This window comes from Ranitomeya variabilis, chromosome 3 (genome assembly GCF_051348905.1).
Source record: "Ranitomeya variabilis isolate aRanVar5 chromosome 3, aRanVar5.hap1, whole genome shotgun sequence".
NCBI lineage: Eukaryota > Metazoa > Chordata > Amphibia > Anura > Dendrobatidae > Ranitomeya > Ranitomeya variabilis.
In genome coordinates, this window is record NC_135234.1 from 133988843 (window position 1) to 134008948 (window position 20106).

Below are 20106 nucleotides of genomic sequence, written 5' to 3' on the forward strand. Positions count from 1 at the left end.
CCACTGGTGGAATTGAACTGGTGTGCATCATCCTCTCTGTTCACCTGTTTCCATCAGGATGTGGGAGTCGCTATTTAGCCTTGCTCGTCTGTCACTTCCATGCCGGTCAACATTGTAATCAGAAGCCTTTCTGTGCATGTTCCTGCTGCTAGACAACTCCCAGCTAAGTTGGACTTAGTCCTTGTTTGTTTTTGCATTTTGTTCCAGTTCACAGCTGTAGTTTCGTTTCTGTGTCTGGAAAGCTCTTGTGATCTGAAATTGCCACTCTGATGTTATGAGTTAATACTAGAGTCTTAAAGTAATTTCATGATGGTATTTTGATAGGGTTTTCAGCTGACCATGAAAGTGACCTTTCTGTCTTCCTGCTATCTAGTAAGCGGACCTCAATTTTGCTAAACCTATTTTCATACTACGTTTGTCATTTCATCTAAAATCACCGCCAATATTTGTGGGGGCCTCTGTCTGCCTTTCGGGGAAATTTCTCTAGAGGTGAGCCAGGACTATATTTTCCTCTGCCAGGATTAGTTAGTCCTCCGGCCGGCGCTGGGCGTCTAGGGATAAAACGCAGGCTACGCTACCCGGCTACTGTTAGTTGTGCGGCAGGTTTAGTTCATGGTCAGTTTAGTTTCCATCCTTCCAAGAGCTAGTTCTTATGTTTGCTGGGCTATGTTCTATTGCCATTGAGAACCATAACAAGTCTGTATGTGGCATTGTTCACGCACTTGCGTGCGTTAGTAATAGGCTGTAAACCAGATGCTCTGCATTGCCTGTGTGAACAATGCCACTAATGCCAAACAGCCAATAATGGATTGAAAGTGGTTGTTTCATCTGTATTTTTTTGCACCTGTGTTGTTGCCATCATTAATCGGGTCCGATGCTCCCTGCTAGTGAATTTGTTTGGAGACTTCAGCTGGTAATCATCTCTGCTTTTTTCTCTGTGATCTATCCCAAAATGATATCAATAAAAATGTTGTTTTGCCCTACAAAAAAATAATACATCACTAAGGTCTATCCAAAAATAAAAGCATTGCAGGTCATATTTCTGATTTTTTTCACCAATAAAGAAAAAAACAGGTCATGATTAGTATCACCATAATCATACTGAGGAGAATCATATTACCTGGTTCTTTTTAGCATACAATATACACCATAAAAAAAAAAAAAAATATATATATATATATATATATATATATATATATATATATATATATATATATAATCGCTGTGTTTATTTCACAATTTCCCAGCACTTGAAATATGTTCCCATTTTTAAATACACTATGTGGTAAAATGAATGGGGTAATTCAAAACTCCTTTTGCAAAAAAATGTTGTCCATGTGGACATAAAAATCAAAATGTTATTGCTTGGAAGAAGGGGTGGAAAAAAAACTGAAAACGAAAAAAATTGAAATTGGCAATGTCGGGAATGGGTAAAAGACTAGACTCACACTTAATATATTAGTTGGTCTGTTGGGACATTTATGTTTTTGGTGAAAATAAACATCTTAACTAATATGACTTTCTTATAAGTTTCATAATAGCACACAGATAGATGTCTAAATCTTGTCCCGTTGGCTGAACTTGATTAAAAAGATTGTTTATAAACAACTGTATAGAATGATGACCGATATAACTTGACTCTGTAATGGGTCTTTGGTAGTGATGAGCGAGTATACTTGTTGCTCAGGTTTTCCCGAGCACGCTCAGGTGGTCTCCGAGTATTTGTGACTGCTCGGAGATTTACTTTTTGTATATGCAGCTGTATGATTTGATAGCCAGGCTGAGTACATATGGGGGCTGCCTGGTTGCTAGGGAATCCCCACATGTATTCAAGCTGTCTAGTCATCGCAAATCATGCAGCTGTGTAAACAAAAACTAAATCTCCGAGCACACCCAAATACTTGTAGACCACCCGAGAGCACTCGGAGAAACCCGAGCAATGAGTATTCTCGCTCATCACTAGTTTTTGGGATTGCTCAGGGTAGAAAAATAAAAACAAAAGTTAATAAATTCAGATCACTATTTTCTTCCTTCTTTCTTCCTCTCTCCTCTTTATTTTCCCTATCATTTGCCTGACAATGTAAAAGGTTGGAAGAGAGAGGGTTGTTGGGTAGATGGATTTTAATTATGATCGATGTATTATCTTAGCTGGCTTAATAAAAATGGTGATATTCACTGGCACCGATCAATTTTAAATTTAGGTCTGAAAGAATATATAAAAGAACATGTAGAAGAATGTCTAAAATAAATAATAAATATGAAATAAAGATGATGTATTACAAGCCCAAAATAGACAGGAAAAGAACAGAAAAAAATAACTATATTTAAATTAAGCTCTTTCTTTAAAAAAAACCTCCAGAATCCTGCCAAGATATAATGTTGTAAGTACAGGTGATTGATTAGATTCCTTCTGCCCCGGTCTGGGATGCAGTCCAGAGTTCTGTGCAGTCTGTCTCTTCACCTCTTTGCCTGAAATCCTGGATATGCTTTAAGCTTAATAGGCCCCATAATATAATGATGATGAGAATGATGATGATGATGATGATGATGATGATGATGATGATGATGATGAAACGTGACACACATCTTGATTTCGCATGAACCCTAGTGACTAGGCTTTATTCAATATCATGATATTGAGAATACTTGCAGACATCAAATACACATGAGATGCCGAGCCAAGGATCTCAGTTGTAGAAGTGAAGACCAGATGCCATGGAAAGTAAGCTGGATGCCAGACCAGGAAATCGCAAACTGCTCAATTCTAGATATAAAAATAAATAAATAAATAAATAAAGATACATTATTATTATCAAATCTCTTACACTGCATATTAGACAATCATATAGTCTCTACGGTTTTGTATAATCTATAAGGAACATATGGAAAAAAAAGGTTAAGAGAAGTAGAACATTTGCTTTAACCCATGTGCATTCTAAGCCTGAAGAGGCTACTCCAAACAAAAATGTCTTCCCATTGCTTTACAGAAGCATTGATGTACAGTAAACTAAACTGCCATTATCATTGCTTGTAGAAAACTTAAATCAATGGGTTACAATGCCATGGTCTAATCTGTTCAATTACTGGTGAGGTTCTAACTCATAGACTGCGACAGACACAGCAAACTCCAATATATCAATTACATGTGTGCGAAGAGTGGTACCATTACATACATGCTCTGATATTAGCTAGAAATTATATATTCTTCTTTTTCTTTGAGAAGCTTTCTAAATAGATCATGTAATATATATATATATATATATATATATATATATATACATATATATATATATATATATATATATATATATATATATAATATATTGTATTATCTTGCATTAACATTCAAACATTTTAGTGACTTGATAGAATTTAAAGGCAACAGAAATGTATTCTTCAATGGGGATATAAGGAAATGTTATTTATTGTCGTGGAAAGAAGTCTTTAATCTTCCATTTAGTGAATGCTGAAGAAAGTGGAAAGCTCAGAACAGAGGGTAAAAGCAACAACTTGGAACGTGCTACTGTTCATTTATCTAATTTATTACCGTGATCAATGTCTGCTTTCTAGAATTCTTTAAGATTAGGTAAAGGAAGCAATTTATATGTTTATTCTTCTTCTGTTTCTCTCCAACAGGCAGCTCGGCTAATTTAACCTGCAAAGCCTTCTTTGGCTACAGTGGTGATGTCAGCCCATTAATTTACTGGATGAAAGGAGAAAAATTTATTGAAGATTTGGATGAGAAGAGAGTCAGAGAGAGCGATATCAGGTAATATACAAAAAATGATTTTTTTTAGAAAGTGAGAAAAATGAATACTTCCTAAATAATGTGATGCTGTATAAATATTTGGTTGTTACTTACCCGTATTATGTTACATTATTTTTCAAGAGCTATCACAGACAGTGAAAGGATATCACTAGCAAAACATAAAGCTTTGTCATATACATTCACTGAGCAGAGAAATCTAGTGTTTATTATCTTAAAAGACCTTACAGGGAATCTGAATCTGACACCACATTTGAACTATCTAAACTATTAATATGGGCATACATGTTATTGACTGCTGGAAAAGTCCTACTTGTATGCCTCATATCAGATGCCTTGTTTTTGATAAATCATCTTTTATCACTTTATTAAAATGCGCTCTTCCGGGCTCTGTATGCCCAGACTATAACCTGTATGCCCATGTTAACAGTTTAGATAGGTCAAATGTGGTGACTCATTCCCTTTAAGGGCTAGCTCACATGGGCGTATAACATGACCGAGTGCTATCTGATGTTTTATATTATAAAGTGGGACATTGCAGACCATTGCTTCTTTTCTCATGCCGATTCATCATGACAAAGAATAGCAGCATGCTGGGTGATAATCAGATCATGAGCACCAACGCAAGTATTTGTGAAACATCGGAATGCACTCAAATTATGTCTTAGTGCAGTCCGATTACTGCAAACAGAGAATGGAGAAGATGGAGAAATTGGAGTCCAGCTGCCACATCAGTGTGGCCGCCAAGCAAGAGCCTTTTTAACCAGCTCTTTTTTAAGACATCCCTGGCTCCTGTTTTGAATAATTGCCCTGGCATGACATCATAGTTGTAGAATGAAATGTCCTGTCCAGGCTGCTAATCAAAGCAAAAGATCTGGATGCTTGCAAGCAGAAGGAAGTTTGCTGGACTGCCGTTGACCGCAGAATATTGTTAGGCCTGGCGGAATGCACCGAATAAATATAAAGATAGTAATAAGGTGCATACGGTGGCTTCATTTGAGGATGTCTGTTCCTCTTTTTTCCATTTTTATTGTTTTGATTTTTTGTTCCGTTTGGAAGCAAATATTTTGGCCCCACATGGACTTATAAGATGGTTCATGCTTTTGAATAATATATGGAGCCAGAGTCATTGTGTCCCTTTTTATATTTATATCTGACATTTTTTCACGTATATTAAGGATGGGTTTTATGGGTAAGAAACCAGTGATAATAGACACCGTCTGTTGCCCAAGAATATGATAGGTGATCATTTAATCTGGGCAACAAGGGGTGTTTTTGTGACGAGGTTATGTCTTCATGGTGAAAAATCATATTAAGGTGTATGTGCAGACTCCTAATACACTGCTCTATTTTATAGTAAGGGTTGTGCTGCAAAAGCTGTATGCGGCATATAAGTATTCTCCCCTAAATTGTCAACAGCCCCTACCTTTTACTCCCCTAAGTTTATAAAGGCATCTGAACTAGGGTTGAGCGACTTTTATTTTTATAGGATCGGGTCGGGTTTCATGAAACCCGACTTTCTCAAAAGTCGGGTCGAGTGAAATCGGCTGATCCTATAAAAAAGTCGGGGTCGGGGTCGGTCGAAACACGAAACCCAATGCAGTGCAATGGGATACTATGGTTCCCACAGTCTGAAGGAGAGGAAACTCTCCTTCAGGCCCTGGGATCCATATTAATGTGTAAAATAAAGAATCAAAATAAAAAATATTGATATACTCACCCTCGGACGCGCCCTGGTACTAACCGGCAGCCTTCCTTCCTAAGAATAAGCGCGTGAATGACCTGCGGTGACGTCGCGGCTTGTGATTGGTCGCGTGAGCGGTCACATGGGCCGTCACGCGACCAATCACAAGCCGCGACGTCATTTAAAGTCCTTCACGCGCTCATTCTTAGGAAGGAAGGCTGCCGGAAAGAAGCAGGGCGCGTCCGAGGGTGAGTATATTCCTATTAGGTATATACTCACCCTCGGACGCGCCCTGCTTCTTTCCGGCAGCCTTCCTTCCTAAGAATGAGCGCGTGAAGGACCTTAGATGATGTCGCGGCTTGTGATTGGTCGCGTGACCACCCATGTGACCGCTCGCGACCAATCACAAGCCGCGACGTCACCGCAGGTCATTCACGAGCTCATTCTTAGGAAGGAAGGCTGCCGGTTAGTACCAGGGCGCGTCCGAGGGTGAGTATATCAATATTTTTTATTTTGATTCTTTATTTAACACTTAAATATGGATTCCGATACCGATTCCCGATATCGCAAACATATCGGAACTCGGTATCGGAATTCCAATACCAGATTCAGAAGATCGCCAACCTCATGGCCGACCCCACACAGGGGTCGGGTCGGGTTTCATGAAACCCGACTTTGCCAAAAGTCGGCGACTTCTGAAAATGGCCAACCCATTTCGCTCAACCCTAGTCTGAACTACACTGCATATGCCTTTCAGATCGTGTGTTGAGTGGAGAGACACTTGGAAACACCAGCGCTCTGTATTTTCTATGGGCACATGCGCTGTGTTTTGCTTCAGTGCGAGAGAGTGGGAGGGGAGCTGGCATGAGCAGTGAAGTCACTGCTGAGTGCTGATAGGCGGGTGGGCGTCTCTATATGCTCACTGCTGTGTGATGGCATTCATTGGCTTACTGCTGCCTTAGATCACAGGGTGGCATTAGAACAGTGTGTGAACCCGGAAGTGGATCCACCAGCTGGGATCAAAATACCTCTAGTGCCTGAGCTGCAACTGGAGACATGTGCAGCATTGTTAATGAGGACACACAACAAACATAGCAGTATGGTATGTGTGGCTCTACCATTTGTTGTAAGATGGTCTCACTGGCTTTATAAGGAAACCAGACCGACATGGACCCACTCCTGCAACCAAGCGTCATCTTACATCTATGATGTTCTGTGTGAACACTACAATACCATATGCCTCCTGAAGAACTCATATCATTGGAGGGAATCGCGTTGAGGCTGATGCAGATTGAGCAGTGACAGGAGATATCTGAGCATGTTTGAGCTAAGTGCATTTTATACCCATCTGATTTTTTTTGTGATTATGGTACAATGAAGTGGTGTTATGTATGGGCTATAAACTGGGGTATTAAGACCTCACTATATAATGTAGCGTGGCTAAAGGTTGTCTAGTCGACGGGAGATATGTGTAACATAGGTGGCTTGCTGCTGTGATGTAACCATGCCTAACTAAATGTGTTTCAGGACCTGTAGTGATGTCATAACCACATGTCTAATCATGTGATGGGTTCTGGGTGTGGTTAGACCTATAAAAGAAAGGCTAATGCTTAACACAGGGGAGATGTGTGGAGGTGCTAGCCTCCAGAGTGTGTTAAGGCTCTAGGACTGAGCCTGAAGGACTGGACACTTGTTTTTCCTTTGCCTAAGCTAAAGGCTATTTGTTTTCTGTTTTGCCATGTGGTTTATGGAGCAATAAACCTTTGAACTTTTGATGGAACGTGCCTCCTAACTGTCAGCCATCGCACTTGAGTGCGTGAAACCCCTAAAATTGGTGGAGAATGCGGGCAGCGTTCCCAGCGGAGATGTAAGTCTGTTATTGAATGTCCTGGGTCAAGTCTGTTGTAAGCCAGCAAGCATTACCGGGGAAAATGGAGGACCTGCTGAAACACTTGCTCCAGTTGCAATCACAGCTGGAGCAACGGCAGCAGATACAGCAAGAGACCACCAAGCTGTTGATGCAGCAGATGCAACAGAGCCAGCAGGAGCAACGGCAGCAGATGCAACAGTACCAGCAGGAGCAACGGTAGCAGATGCAGCTTCTGGCAACTGCCATCCAGGGCAAGACGAGCGCCCCAACCCCAGGTCTGGCTGATTACACCCATGTCCGGAAGACGGTAAGACACGCATTGCAGAAAATGACTCCCAGGGATGATGTTGAGGCCTTCCTGATGGTGTTTGAGAGGGTCGCTGAGAGGGAAAAACTTCCGCCAGAGCAGTGGGCAGAGGTATTGGTGCCTTACCTGATGGGGGAACCTCAGAAGGCATACTATGATTTGACCTTGCAGGATGCCAAGGAGTATCACAAATTGAAAGCCGAGATTCTCGCATGTTTGGGGGTGACACTGACTGTTAGGGCACAGCGAATTCACTGCTGGGCCTATCACCGGGATAAACCGCCTCGCTCCCAAATGATTGACCTGTTGCACCTGGTCCAGAAATGGCTGCAGCCAGAGTCCTCTACACCTGCACAGATGGTAGAACGGGTGATGATGGATCGGTTTGTGCATTCCCTTCCGAGGTCCATACAGACTTGGGTTGCCCAGGGTGATCCCCAGAATGCCGATGAACTGATCGGACTGGTCGAGAGATACCAAGGGATGGAAGGCTCCTTCAGGAGGCAGCCTATGCCATACTGGGGGTCCCAGAAAGGTGCTGAGTCCCAAAAAGGGGTGGGGCGTCCAAGGTCACAAAGGGCGGGGGAGGTGGTGCCCAAGGTCCCTACGGGTGATATTATTTGCTGGAGGTGCCACGGGCCCGGACATATAGCTGCCCGTTGTTCCCAGACCACTGAGCAGATGGACTGCAGCATGGGACGCCGTAGTTCATACTATGCATATCCAGCCTGTAGTGTGAACTCTCCGCCCAATGAGGGGCCTCAAGCGTGTTCTGTAAAGGTGAACGGTCGAGCAGTAACGGCACTGTTAGACTCGGGGAGCTTAGTGACCCTGGTGAGGGCCACTTTCCCTCTCCACCTGCTCCCGGGAAAGAATGTCGGCATGTGGTGCATACATGGTGATTAGTGTTGAGCATTCCGATGCTGCAAGTATCGGGTATCGGCCGATACTTGCTGTATCGGAATTCCGATACCGGGATTCCGATACTCTTGTGGTATCGGGTATCGGGTATCGCAACAACATTAATGTTAAAATGTGTAAAAGAGAGAATTAAAATAAAAAATATCGCTATACTCACCTCTCCGACGCAGCCGGGACTTCAGCGAGGGAACCGGCAGCGTTGTTTGTTTAAAATTCGCGCTATTACTTGGTTACGTGAATTCCCGGCTTGTGATTGGTCAGGTCGGCCATGTTGCCGGGACGCGGACCAATCACAGCAAGCCGTGACGAAATTACGTCACGGCTTGCTGTGATTGGTCCGCGTCCCGGCAATATGGCCGCCCTGACCAATCACAAGCCGTGACGTCACGGGAGGCTGGACACGCGCCCATTTTAAAATGAGCGCGTCCAGCCTCCCGGCTTGTGATTGGTTGACCGCGGCGCAACCAATCACAAGCCGTGACGTCACGGGAGGCTGGACACGCGCCCATTTTAAAATGAGCGCGTCCAGCCTCCCGGCTTGTGATTGGTTGACCGCGGCGCAACCAATCACAAGCCGTGACGTCACGGGAGGCTGGACACGCGCCCATTTTAAAATGAGCGCGTCCAGCCTCCCGGCTTGTGATTGGTTGACCGCGGCGCAACCAATCACAAGCCGTGACGTCACGGGAGGCTGGACACGCGCCCATTTTAAAATGAGCGCGTGTCCAGCCTCCCGTGACGTCACGGCTTGTGATTGGTCAGGGCGGCCATATTGCCGGGACGCGGACCAATCACAGCAAGCCGTGACGTAATTTCGTCACGGCTTGCTGTGATTGGTCCGCGTCCCGGCAACATGGCCGACCTGACCAATCACAAGCCGGGAATTCACGTAACCAAGTAATAGCGCAAATTTTAAACAAACAACGCTGCCGGTTCCCTCGCTGAAGTCCCGGCTGCGTCGGAGAGGTGAGTATAGCGATATTTTTTATTTTAATTCTTTCTTTTACACATTTATATGGTTCCCAGGGCCTGAAGGAGAGTTTCCTCTCCTTCAGACCCTGGGAACCATCAGGAATACCGTCCGATACATGAGTCCCATTGACTTGTATTGGTATCGGGTATCGGTATCGGATTGGATCCGATATTTTGCCGGTATCGGCCGATACTTTCCGATACCGATACTTTCAAGTATCGGACGGTATCGCTCAACACTAATGGTGATGCAAAGGACTACCCTATGGCCAGGGTGGATATTGAAATGGCATGTGGCACTGAGTCCCATGAAGTCGGCGTCGTTCGGGACTTGTTGCACTGTTGTGAATTTACCTTTTTGGCTCCCTCTAGTGGTTACTAGTGATTTGACTCTGGGAATGTTTGCCATCCCTTGTATGCTCACCTGGGTCGTTAGGTCAGGGGTGTTGCTATATAAGCTCCCTGGACCTTCAGTTCAATGCCTGGCAACGTTGTAATCAGAGCTAATCTGTTGTGCTCTTGTCTACTGATCCTGGTTCCTGCTAGATTAAGCTAAGTCTGCTTTCTTGCTTTTTGCTATTTGTTTTTGTTTGCATTTTTGTCCAGCTTGTACATAATCTGTATTCTAACCTTGCTGGAAGCTCTAGGGAGGCTGGAGTTCTCCCCCCGGGCCGTTAGACGGTTCGGGGGTTCTTGAATTTCCAGTGTGGATTTTTGATAGGGTTTTTGTTGACCATATAAGTTATCTTACTACATTCTGCTATTAGTAAGTGGGCCTCTCTTTGCTAAACCTAGTTCATCTCTGTGTTTGTCATTTCCTCTTACCTCACCGTTATTATTTGTGGGGGGCTTGTATCCAACTTTTGGGGTCTATTCTCAGGAGGCAAGAGAGGTCTTTGTTTTCCTCTTCTAGGGGTAGTTAGTCCTCCGGCTGGCGCGAGACATCTAGCGACCAACGTAGGCATGTTCCCCGGCTACTTCTAGTGTTGGCGTTAGGAGTAGATATATGGTCAACCCAGTTACCACTGCCCTATGAGCTGGATTTTTGTACTTCGCAGACTTACTTGTTCCTCTGAGACCCTCGCCATTGGGGTCATAACAGTTTGCCAGGCCAGTATTAAATGTTAAATGCATTGCAGAAGCGGGATTATAAGAAAGAAAATTCTGAGTTTTTTTTTTTTTTTTTCTCTTTCTCATTTTTTTTTCTTTTCCCCTTTACCTCTGAGTGGCTTGTGTTTGCTGCAGACATGAATGTCCAGACCTTGATTACAGGTGTGGACCAGCTTACTGCTCGTGTGCAGGGCATACAAGATTATGTTATCAGAAATCCTATGTCAGAACCTAAGATACCGATTCCTGAACTGTTTTCCGGAGACCGATTTAAATTTAGAAATTTCAGGAATAATTGTAAATTGTTTTTGTCCCTGAGACCCTGTTCATCTGGAGACTCCGCTCAGCAAGTGAAAATTGTTATTTCTTTTTTACGGGGCAACCCTCAGGATTGGGCCTTCTCGCTGGCGCCAGGAGATCCGGCATTGGCTGATATTGATGCGTTTTTTCTGGCGCTCGGTTTGCTTTATGAGGAACCCAATCTTGAGATTCAGGCAGAAAAAGCCTTGCTGGCTATGTCTCAGGGCCAGGACGAGGCTGAAGTGTATTGCCAAAAATTTCGGAAATGGTCCGTGCTGACCCAGTGGAACGAGTGTGCATTGGCTGCAAATTTCAGAAATGGCCTTTCTGAAGCCATTAAGAATGTGATGGTGGGTTTTCCCATTCCCACAGGTCTGAATGATTCCATGGCCCTGGCAATTCAAATCGACCGGCGGTTGCGGGAGCGCAAAACCGCAAATTCCCTCATGGTGTTGTCTGAACAGGCACCTGATTTAATGCAATGTGATAGAATCCTGACTAGAAATGAGCGGAAAATTCATAGACGCCAGAATGGCTTGTGTTACTACTGTGGTGATTCTACACATGTTATCTCAGCATGCTCTAAACGTCTTACTAGGGTTGTTAGTCCTGTCGCCATTGGTAATTTGCAATCTAAATTTATTCTATCTGTAACTTTGATTTGCTCACTGTCATCGTATCCTGTCATGGCGTTTGTAGACTCAGGTGCTGCCCTGAGTCTGATGGATCTGTCATTTGCCAAGCGCTGCGGTTTTGTTCTGGAGCCATTAGAAAATCCTATCCCTCTTAGGGGTATTGATGCTATGCCTTTGGCAAAAAATAAACCGCAGTTTTGGACACAGGTTACCATGTGCATGACTCCCGAACATCGGGAGGTGATACGTTTTCTTGTTCTGCATAAGATGCATGATTTGGTTGTTTTGGGTTTGCCATGGTTACAGACCCATAATCCAGTCTTGGACTGGAAGGCAATGTCAGTGTCAAGTTGGGGCTGCCATGGAATTCATGGAGATTCCCTGCCCTTGTCTATTGCTTCTTCTACGCCTTCGGAAGTTCCGGCGTATTTGTCTGATTATCAGGATGTCTTCAGCGAGTCTAAGTCCAGTGCACTGCCTCCTCATAGGGAATGTGACTGTGCAATAGATTTGATTCCTGGCAGTAAGTTTCCTAAGGGGAGACTGTTTAATTTGTCAGTACCTGAACATACCGCGATGCGGTCATATATCAAGGAGTCTCTTGAGAAGGGGCATATCCGTCCTTCTTCTTCCCCTCTTGGTGCGGGATTCTTTTTTGTGGCCAAAAAGGACGGATCTTTGAGGCCTTGTATTGACTATCGGCTTTTAAACAAGATCACTGTCAAATTTCAGTATCCTTTGCCGCTGTTGTCAGACTTGTTTGCCCGGATTAAAGGTGCCAAGTGGTTCACCAAGATAGACCTTCATGGTGCGTACAACCTTGTGCGCATTAAGCAAGGCGATGAATGGAAAACCGCATTCAATACGCCCGAAGGTCATTTTGAGTACTTGGTGATGCCATTTGGGCTCTCTAATGCACCTTCAGTTTTTCAGTCCTTCATGCATGACATTTTCCGGAAGTATCTGGATAAATTTTTGATTGTTTATCTGGATGATATTCTGGTTTTTTCTGATGATTGGGACTCGCATGTGGAGCAGGTCAGTATGGTTTTTAAGATTTTGCGTGAAAATTCTTTGTTTGTTAAAGGCTCAAAGTGTCTCTTTGGTGTACAGAGGGTTCCCTTTTTGGGGTTCATTTTTTCCCCTTCTGCTGTGGAGATGGACCCAGTCAAGGTCCGAGCTATTCATGATTGGACTCAACCCTCGTCAGTTAAGAGTCTTCAGAAGTTCTTGGGTTTTGCTAACTTCTACCGTCGTTTTATCGCAAATTTTTCTAGCGTTGTTAAACCATTGACGGATATGACCAAGAAAGGCTCTGATGTAGCTAACTGGGCTCCTGCTGCCGTGGAGGCTTTCCAGGAGTTGAAACGCCGGTTTACTTCGGCGCCTGTTTTGTGCCAACCTGACACCTCACTTCCCTTTCAGGTGGAGGTGGATGCTTCGGAGATTGGGGCAGGGGCCGTTTTGTCGCAGAGAGGCCCTGGTTGCTCTACTATGAGACCTTGTGCCTTTTTCTCCAGGAAGTTTTCGCCGGCAGAGCGAAATTATGATGTGGGCAATCGGGAGTTGTTGGCCATGAAGTGGGCATTTGAGGAGTGCCGTCATTGGCTCGAGGGTGCTAAGCATCGTGTGGTGGTCTTGACTGATCACAAAAATCTGATGTATCTCGAGTCTGCTAAACGCCTGAATCCTAGACAGGCCCGCTGGTCATTGTTTTTCTCCCGTTTTGACTTTGTGGTCTCGTATTTACCAGGTTCTAAGAATGTGAAGGCCGATGCTCTGTCTAGGAGCTTTGTGCCTGATGCTCCTGGAGTCGCTGAACCTGTGGGTATTCTTAAGGAAGGAGTTATCTTGTCAGCTATTTCTCCTGATCTGCGGCGTGTCTGACTCTTGTCCATCTGACAGATTGTTTGTGCCTGCTAAATGGACCAGCAGAGTCATTTCCGAGGTTCATTCCTCAGTGTTGGCAGGGCACCCGGGAATTTTTGGCACCAGAGATCTGGTGGCCAGGTCCTTTTGGTGGCCTTCCTTGTCAAGGGATGTGCGGTCATTTGTGCAGTCCTGTGGAACTTGTGCTCGAGCTAAGCCTTGCTGTTCTCGTGCCAGCGGGTTGCTCTTGCCCTTGCCTGTCCTGAAGAGACCTTGGACACACATCTCTATGGATTTCATTTCTGATCTTCCGGTGTCTCAGGGCATGTCTGTCATCTGGGTGATATGTGATCGTTTCTCCAAGATGGTCCATTTGGTTCCTTTGCCTAAGCTGCCCTCCTCTTCTGATCTGGTTCCTGTGTTCTTCCAGAACGTGGTTCGTTTGCACGGCATTCCTGAGAATATTGTGTCGGACAGAGGATCCCAGTTTGTTTCCAGGTTCTGGCGATCCTTTTGTGGTAGGATGGGCATTGATTTGTCGTTTTCGTCCGCTTTTCATCCCCAGACTAACGGACAAACGGAGCGAACTAATCAGACTCTGGAGGCTTATTTGAGGTGTTTTGTCTCTTCTGATCAGGATGATTGGGTGACCTTCTTGCCGTTGGCTGAATTTGCCCTTAATAATCGGGCTAGTTCCGCCACCTTGGTTTCGCCATTTTTCTGCAACTCTGGTTTCCATCCTCGTTTTTCCTCGGGACATGTGGAGCCTTCTGACTGTCCTGGGGTGGATTCTGTGGTGGATAGGTTGCAGCGGATCTGGAGTCATGTGGTGGACAACTTGAAGTTGTCACAGGAGAAGGCTCAGCGTTTTGCCAACCGCCGCCGCGGTGTGGGTCCCCGACTTCGCGTTGGGGATTTGGTGTGGCTGTCTTCTCGATTTGTTCCTATGAAGGTCTCCTCTCCCAAATTTAAGCCTCGCTTCATTGGTCCTTACAAGATATTGGAAATCCTTAATCCTATATCCTTTCGCCTGGATCTTCCGCTGTCGTTTGCCATTCACAACGTATTTCATAGGTCCTTGTTGCGGCGGTACGTTGTGCCTGTGGTCCCTTCTGCTGAGCCTCCTGCTCCGGTGTTGGTTGAGGGCGAGTTGGAGTACGTGGTGGAGAAGATCTTAGATTCTCGTCTCTCCAGGCGGAGGCTTCAGTACCTGGTCAAGTGGAAGGGCTATGGTCAGGAGGATAATTCCTGGGTGGTCGCCTCTGATGTGCATGCGGCCGATTTGGTTCATGCCTTTCACACCGCTCATCCTGATCGCCCTGGTGGTCTTGGTGAGGGTTCGGTGACCCCTCACTAAGGGGGGGGTACTGTTGTGAATTTACCTTTTTGGCTCCCTCTAGTGGTTACTAGTGATTTGACTCTGGGAATGTTTGCCATCCCTTGTATGCTCACCTGGGTCGTTAGGTCAGGGGTGTTGCTATATAAGCTCCCTGGACCTTCAGTTCAATGCCTGGCAACGTTGTAATCAGAGCTAATCTGTTGTGCTCTTGTCTACTGATCCTGGTTCCTGCTAGATTAAGCTAAGTCTGCTTTCTTGCTTTTTGCTATTTGTTTTTGTTTGCATTTTTGTCCAGCTTGTACATAATCTGTATTCTAACCTTGCTGGAAGCTCTAGGGAGGCTGGAGTTCTCCCCCCGGGCCGTTAGACGGTTCGGGGGTTCTTGAATTTCCAGTGTGGATTTTTGATAGGGTTTTTGTTGACCATATAAGTTATCTTACTACATTCTGCTATTAGTAAGTGGGCTTCTCTTTGCTAAACCTAGTTCATCTCTGTGTTTGTCATTTCCTCTTACCTCACCGTTATTATTTGTGGGGGGCTTGTATCCAACTTTTGGGGTCTATTCTCAGGAGGCAAGAGAGGTCTTTGTTTTCCTCTTCTAGGGGTAGTTAGTCCTCCGGCTGGCGCGAGACATCTAGCGACCAACGTAGGCATGTTCCCCGGCTACTTCTAGTGTTGGCGTTAGGAGTAGATATATGGTCAACCCAGTTACCACTGCCCTATGAGCTGGATTTTTGTACTTCGCAGACTTACTTGTTCCTCTGAGACCCTCGCCATTGGGGTCATAACATTGCACCCTATAATTATTGGTCGGGATTTCTGTTTGTTTTGGGATTTGTGGGGTAAGGGTTCTGAGGTCGCTAGCAAGAGTAGGGAACCAATGAACCCTAAAAAGGTATCGCCACACCCAGAGACAGACAGGTTCCCTTTTTGTGTCCTGGCTGGGGATGAGGAGGAAGTGTCTCCTGCATCTGACATTCTGGAGTTAGAGGTAACCGGTGAAAATTTTGGGACTGCCCAACATAGGGACCCAACTCTGAGGGAAGCCTTTAATAATGTCACAGTTATTAATGGGGTTGTACAGGAGCCGGGGGCAGACACAAGATTTCCCCATTTTCTGATGAATGGGGAGTGGTTGTACCGAGTCATGAAAATAAGGGAGGAGTTGATAGAGCAGTTGGTAGTGCCGGGTCCATATAGACGGAAGGTATTGGATACGGCCCATTCACACATCTTGGATGGACACCTAGTTGTGGAAAAAACGCAGGAATGGGTTGTGCAGATGTTCTATTGGCCTGGGTGTCACCCGGAAATAGTGAAATATTGCAGGTCTTGCCCTACATGTCAGTTAACTGCCCCCACTCCTCATTTCCGGAGCCCCCTTATGCCATTGCCCATTATTGAGGAGGCATTCGAGAGAATTGCCATGGACTTGGTCGGTCCCTTAGTTAAATCAGCCCGGGACCATCAGTATATATTAGTCATCCTGGACTATGCCACACGCTACCTTGAGGCAATTCCTCTGAGAAATTCTTCCTCGAAGAGTATAGCCCGCGAGTTGGTCCATGTGTTTTCTCGGACAGGTCTGCCGAAGGAGATTCTGACTGACCAGGGGACACCTTTCATGAGCAAGGTGATGAGGGAGTTATGCAAAGTCCTGAAAATCTCCCAGTTGTGGACCTCGGTGTACCATCCCCAGTCAGATGGTCTTGTTGAGAGATTTAACAAGACACTGAAGAGCATGCTGAGAAAAGCTATAGAGAAAGACGGTAGAGACTGGGACTGTCTCTTACCATATCTGATGTTTTCCATTCATGAAGTTACACAGGCCTCCACAGGGTTCTCACCGTTTGAGCTTCTATATGGCCGACATCTGAGAGGACTCCTGGATATAGCCAAGGAAACTTGGGAAGCCAAAGTTATGCCCCACAGAAGCGTCATTGAGCATGTGGCCCTGATGCAGCAGAGGATTGCAAAGGTGATGCCTATCGTGAAAGAACACCTCCTCCAGGCACAAGAAGCTCAGGCCAGGGTCTACAACTGGTCTGCAAGAGTTAGGCAGTTCAATCCGGGAGACAGAGTTCTTGTGTTCGTTCTGACGGTGGAGAGCAAGTTCTTGGCCAAATGGCAAGGGCCATAAGAGGTCGTAGAGAAGCTTGGTGAGGTAAACTATAAAATTCACCAACCAGGTAGACGGAAACCAATCCAAGTCTACCATGTCAACCTCATAAAGCCATGGCAAGATAGAGAGCCGGCAGTAACTCCATCTTTGCTAAGCAACCAAGAAGGTGAGGTTGGAGGGGTTTCTATAGCGGAGACGCTATCGAAGGCCCAGAAACAGCAGTGCCGGGAGTTACTCCAGAAGAATAGGGACCTGTTTTCAGAGTTGCCAGGGTACACGAAGGTCATAGAGCTCGAGGTTCCTGACAGAGCCACATATGCGGGTGAATGTGAAACCCTATCGAATTCCTGAGGCCCGTCGAGAAGTAATCTCCAAGGAAGTGGAGCGTATGTTGAAGCTTGGAGTCATTGAGAAATCCAAGAGCGGTTGGTCGAGCCCGATTGTCCTGGTCCCAAAACCTGATGGGGAGTGGAGATTTTGCAACGACTATAGGAAGTTGAATGAGGTCTCCAAGTTCGACGCATATCCCATGCCCCGCGTTGATGAGCTCATCGAAAGGCTTGGGCCCGCCAGGTATATAACCACCTTGGATTTTATGAAGGGGTACTGGCAGATCCCCATGGCACAGGAAGCAAGGAGAAGATGGCATTTTCTACACCAGATGGGTGCTTCCAGTATGTCCGGATGCTGTTTGGCCTACAGGGAGCTCCGGCGACCTTCCAGAGGGCTATGGATAGAATCCTTGCACCCCATAAGGCATACCTGGATGATATCGTCATCTTTAGCCCGGACTGGGAGAGTCATCTGAAAAGGTCCAAGCGGTGTTTCATGCTATAAGAGAGGCGGGGTTCACAATAAACCCAAAGAAGTGTGCCTTGGGTAAAGAAGAAGCTAAGTACCTTGGATATATAGTGGGTCATGGAGAAATAAAACCCCAAATCAGTAAAGTGGAGGCAATTCAAACATGGCCAAAACCAGTTTCCAAAAAGCAAGTTAAAGCCTTCCTGGGAATCGTGGGATATTACAGGAGGTTCATCCCAAACTTCACCATGATGGCTGCACCTCTGACTGATCTGCTAAAGGGGACAAAATCAGTAATGGTTAAATGGTCCGAAGAAACAGAGTCAGCCTTCCAAGAAATGAAAGAAGCTCTGTGTAAGCAACCCATTCTGATGGCCCCAAACTTCAAGAAAGAGTTTATTCTTCAGACAGATGCCTCAGATGTTGGGGTAGGAGCAGTTCTTTCCCAAGAACTACGTGGGGAGGAGCATCCTGTTCTCTATCTGAGTAGGAAGCTGTCCTCATCTGAAAAGAACTACTCAGTCATAGAGAAGAAGTGTTTCGCCATAAAGTGGGCGGTGGACACATTACGGTACTATCTGCTGGGACGTAAAGTTAGACTGATATCCGACCATGCCCCACTTAGATGGATGAGGGAAACGAAGGGTAGAAATGCTAGGGTCACCCGTTGGTTCTTAGCCCTGCAGGACTTCTGTTTCCATGTGGAAAATAGGGCCAGGAAGCTGCACGGTAATGCTGATGCCCTGTCAAGAATCCCTTGTCTAGTGGGGGAAAGTGCCAAGCCCCACGGCTTTAGGCAGAGGGGGGAGGTATGTAGCGTGGCTAAAGGTTGTCTAGTCGACGGGAGATATGTGTCACATAGGTGGCATGCCTAACTAAATGTGTTTCAGGACCTGTGGTGATGTCATAACTACATGTCTAATCATGTGATGGGTTCTGGGTGTGGTTAGACCTATAAAAGACAGGCTAATGCTTAACACAGGGGAGATGTGTGGAGGTGCTAGCCTCCAGAGTGTGTTAAGGCTCCAGGACTGAGCCTGAAGGACTGGAAACTTGTTTTTCCTTTGCCTAAGCTAAAGGCTATTTGTTTTCTGTTTTGCCATGTGGTTTATGGAGCAATAAACCTTTGAACTTTTGATGGAACGTGCCTCCTAACTGTCAGCCATCGCACTTGAGCGAGTGAAACCCCTACAATATTCATAGACTATGTTTTAAAGCCCTGTAAGTCTTCTCACCACTGTCTTTGCTCTATTTAACATGCAATAATGTTGCTTTGGCTGATGTTATGCCAATCTAGCAGTTTTTTCAAGTGGTGTCTTGAATTTCTTTATTCAATATCTTGGTGCTGATCTGTGTTGGGACAGTACAATAAAGCTATAATCTACCTAGACTGTTTTTTTAATATATATATTATTAATAATGTCTATTCTAAATGCCTGTTGGCATGAGATTTTGACATCATAACTCATGCTCACAACTGTTATACAGGACATTTGGTGGCTCTTGGGGTTGGCCTACTATTTTTTCTCCCCATTTTTTTTGTCTCCCTTTGTTTGTTACTTATTTTTTAGGAGGCATATTATAGGGAAACTGAGTGTCATTCTTCGTTGAGCGAGGGTGCCATTTTCGTCTTGTGGTAGGGTGCTAACCTCTGCAGCTAGGTAGGGACGTGTGTTATGATCCTAGTGGCTTAGGATCACAAATCTAACCAGCTAAGTAGAAAATAATAGGACGAGCTCTGGGGATGTGGTAACTGGACTAACCGCAAACCTTGTCCTAACCGCACACACTATAGGCAGCCGTGGAACGTTTCCTGAAATCCTAGACGTCTCTTCACGGCCTGAGAAACTGACTACCCCTATAGAGAAAGTAAAGACCTCACTTGCCTCAGAGAAATCCCCCAGAGATATAGAAGCCCCCCACAAATAATAACGGTGAGTTAAGAGGAAAAGACAAACGCAGAGATGAAACAGGTTAAGCAAATGAGGCCCGCTAACGCTAGATAGCAGAAAATAGCAAGGGATCTGTGCGGTCAGTAAAAAACCCTATGCAAAAATATCCACGCAGAGAATGCGAGAACCCCCACACCAACTAACGATGTGGGGGGAGCAACTCAGCACCCCAGAGCACCAGCAAGCAGGGAAATCACATATTAGCAAGCTGGACAAAAACTCATCATATACTAGGAAACATCTTGAACACAGATGAGCAAAAATAAGCAAACAGAACTTAGCTTGTCTTGGAGAGACTGATAACGGATGTAGACAGGAGCAATCAGAATAGCACTGAATACAACGGCAACAGGCAAGGAATGAAGGACCAGGTGGATTAAATAGGAAACCTAACTAGCAGATGACGAGACAGCTGATCCTGCCAGAAACCTGCAAAATAACAAAAAGAGCCACCAGGA

General features: G+C 45.2%; 1 protein-coding gene across 2 annotated transcripts in view; it reads left to right on the forward strand.

The window, feature by feature from the left end:
- The window catches only part of IL1RAPL1 (interleukin 1 receptor accessory protein like 1), a 2314681-nt gene that overhangs the window by 2117986 nt on the left and 176589 nt on the right, over nucleotides 1-20106 (forward strand). For both annotated transcript variants that reach the window (XM_077294673.1, XM_077294674.1), the window contains one exon: nucleotides 3637-3769. In XM_077294673.1, coding sequence (XP_077150788.1) covers nucleotides 3637-3769 — 133 coding nt within the window. The remainder of the gene's footprint in view (nucleotides 1-3636; nucleotides 3770-20106) is intronic.